This window comes from Mus pahari, chromosome 14, assembly GCF_900095145.1.
Source record: "Mus pahari chromosome 14, PAHARI_EIJ_v1.1, whole genome shotgun sequence".
Taxonomy (NCBI): domain Eukaryota; kingdom Metazoa; phylum Chordata; class Mammalia; order Rodentia; family Muridae; genus Mus; species Mus pahari.
Genome location: NC_034603.1, coordinates 22,687,074 through 22,690,234, shown reverse-complemented (window position 1 = coordinate 22,690,234; position 3,161 = coordinate 22,687,074). Strand labels below are relative to the sequence as shown.

The 3,161-nt window shown below is 39.3% G+C and overlaps 1 protein-coding gene across 9 annotated transcripts in view; it reads right to left on the bottom strand.

Moving 5' to 3' along the window:
* Rapgef6 (Rap guanine nucleotide exchange factor 6) overlaps positions 1-3,161 on the bottom strand; it is a 172,188-nt gene that overhangs the window by 21,810 nt on the left and 147,217 nt on the right. For all 9 annotated transcript variants that reach the window (XM_021212287.2, XM_021212288.2, XM_029545917.1 and 6 more), the window contains one exon: positions 573-793. In XM_021212287.2, coding sequence (XP_021067946.1) covers positions 573-793 — 221 coding nt within the window. The remainder of the gene's footprint in view (positions 1-572; positions 794-3,161) is intronic.

The window sequence follows — 3,161 nt, the reverse complement described above, 5'->3', positions numbered from 1 at the left end:
ACCTCAGGTTCTGTGAGAGCAGCAAGCGCTCTTCACGCCTGAGCTAGCTCTCCAGTGATTTACTGTGTATTATCTACTCCCCATTTAAACATTTCATTAATGTTCTTTAAAAAAAAAAAGGAAGAAAGAAAGAAAGAAAGAGAGAAAGAAAGAAAGAAAGAAAGAAAGAAAGAAAGAAAGAAAGAAAGAAAGAAAGAAAGAAAGAAAGAAAAAAAAGGAAACAAAGTAAGTAAGTAAGTTAGTTTTCTCTGTGTAGCCCCAGCTGCCCTGGAACTCACTCTGTAGACCAGGTTGACCTTTAACTCAGAGATCTGCCTGCCAAGTGCACCACCACTGCCTGGCAATGTTCCAATTTTAAGAATCTCACTTATAAAGCCTTTAAAAGAACAACTGTTTACCGCTCTCCCTTCTTAAGAGTTAGTTAAGGGCTGCGTGGGACTCAGTCTCTCAGGAGCAGACCAGTGTGCTGGAGTACAGCAGTCGTCTTTGCAAATGAAATCAGCACCAATTCTGGATATCAACATGTCTATTTTGCTCTGCTCACCAGTGTGACACAAAGGAAAACTACTCACAGGTACCATACGCAGGTTCCCACTGCAGTGACATCATCTGGAACTTCTCCTCATCTGTGTCTATGTCCAGACTAGAAAGATACTGTTTTACTTTCCTTGCCATTTGGGCATCTTCATACAGTTTCTTGGCATTCAGCAGTGAGCTGCGGCGTGCTCTTTTCTTGTGAGCACCTCCCTGGACATCTAGCATGTTAGAATTTGTGCTGCCTTGACTCAACGACCTGTAAGAAGACAGAAACTGCAATGAGAGCCTGTAAAGATGAGACTTAAGCATCAAAGAATGAAGATTCAAATTTTTTTTTTCTGTTAATGCTATTGCATGCTGATGTAAATGAGTTAAAAGATGAAGAACATTAATGCAAAGTACTTTGGCACAGATGGCAAAGTTCTCAATTAAGAACAAGATCTGGCAAAACATGGATTTCAAAAGAGTAAGATACCAGTTCCTCCCTGAACAATATATTCCATTACAATTTTTGTGTGCCTAAGAAACCAACCTATGGCACACTGTGCTAACAAAACCTTTCCTCTGGTCCTTTTAGGCCATGCACACTCTAAGATGTGGCAAGAGTCTAGGTTAGGATAAATTTCTCAATCCTTCAGCAAAGGCAAACAGAGCAGCTTTGTTACTGGGGCTGCTTGCAGTATGCTATGAAAGCATCATTTGTGACAGCAGGGTCATTTCAAACATAGAGACCAATTTTTCCAGTAACCATATTTTGATCAAAAATTAAAAAGAGAACCAAGATAATATCTGAAAATAACATTTCAACCCAGGATAGTGAGAGATCAGAAATGCAGTAAAAAATTGCTACCATCCCTGCAGGTACAATGTGGTGAGAAATTACTTGCATTCTAGAATTTGCTGAGATTCTGTCTTTGTAATACTCCTGAACATGATAGGACTTCAAACTGGGTCTTAGAAATAAGACTAAATACTACTCAAGTAAGCTATGACTTTATCCACGTCTACCTTTTCTGTCAAGCCTGCTTATACAATGTACCCCTAGAACCAATGGAAGGCAGCACTTGCTATGTAGCAGGTCATTTCTAATAGGTTAGCAAATTCAACGCTTCCAGAGGACCGTTTGTTTGCTCACTTACTGCCGTGTGTGCAGAGGTGGGAACAGCCCCAACAAGACTGTGAGGCCTGAGGAGCGTTTCTCTCCTCTCCTCCTACCTTTATGTGGACTCTAGGTACCACTCATGACTCTAGGTGCAGGGCTCAAATGGTCTTTAATTTAAAGAGAAGAATATCTCTAGTCTTAATATTAGCATCATATTTACAGAAAATATTCTAAAACATGGGCTATTTGTTCTTCAATGCTCACACACCTAGATTTAAAACAGACACAAAATCTTAGTGTTTTCATTGTAAATCATATAAGGCAGAACAGAAAACCTGTTATTGGTATTTTATTTTTTGTTACATTTTTAAGGTTTTTGAAGTAGGGCTCCCAGGAGAGGGGGAGAAAGGAGGCAAAGTTTAGGGACACATGCATGAAAATGTCATAATCCTGTGATTTTGGAGGTTACTCAAAACAAAACACCAAACCAACCAACACCTCTACAATTCTTAAGAGAGAAAGAGGGGGGGAAGGAAGGAGGGAGGGAGGGAGGGAGGGAGGGAGAGAGAGAGGAGAAAAACAGTACAGTTATGCTTGCATTTTATATAGTCTTGTTTTAAAGACAGGCTTTCTCTGTGTAGCCCTGGATGTCCTTGAACTCAGAGATCCACCTGTTCCTGCACTCCAAGTGTTGGGATTAAAGACATGGGGAATGATCTCCTGACACATTGATGGCAACATTTAGTTTTAAGTCAGACAGAAATGATGATGTGGCTGCGAGTAACCCACAGAAAAGACTGCAAAATTCACAGAATGGGTTGGAAGAAAAATCTAGTAATTAGTGAATTATCCTTTAACCTTTAAGAAGTACCTGATTAAAAAGAATGAAACCTGAAAAATTCAGTAAATATCTTACAATGTGGTCTCTGTGTGCTGCATTCTTGGGGACTTTCTGAATTATGATTCATTTTATGTCTTTTCCTGAGAAAGGTTCTGTCTAAGTCTTTTTTTTTTAGTAAAATCCTAAATTAACTCTATCTGGCTACGATATGCAAGTCCACCTTATGCTCTGGAGTTGGTTAAGCACAGAAAGCACATTGCTTAATGAAGCCATTACTCCAGGAATCTGCCTGGGGCATCAGCCCCTGAGCAAACTCAAACAGTACAGTTGGTGCAGGGTAAACAGACACAACTGATAAACTCTGACTGTCCTGGAGAATAGGTTGTAGGTCTCTTTTTTATTATAGGCTTAGAGCTTTCTGAAAACATAGTTGAAAGAAAGGAGATCATACAGGGTACAGCCCCGGAAGAACAGAATTCAGTAAATAAGATAGGTTGACTAAAAAAAACTTTTTCTACTTTATGGCATAGGTGATAAAACACAGTAAATGGTTAGGTATTTGCTATTCATAAAAAGACCGGTTCACTGTGGTACATTTACACAATGGAGTACTACTCAGCTATTAAAAACAATGAATTTATGAAATTCTTGGGCAAATGGATGTATCTGGAGGATATCATC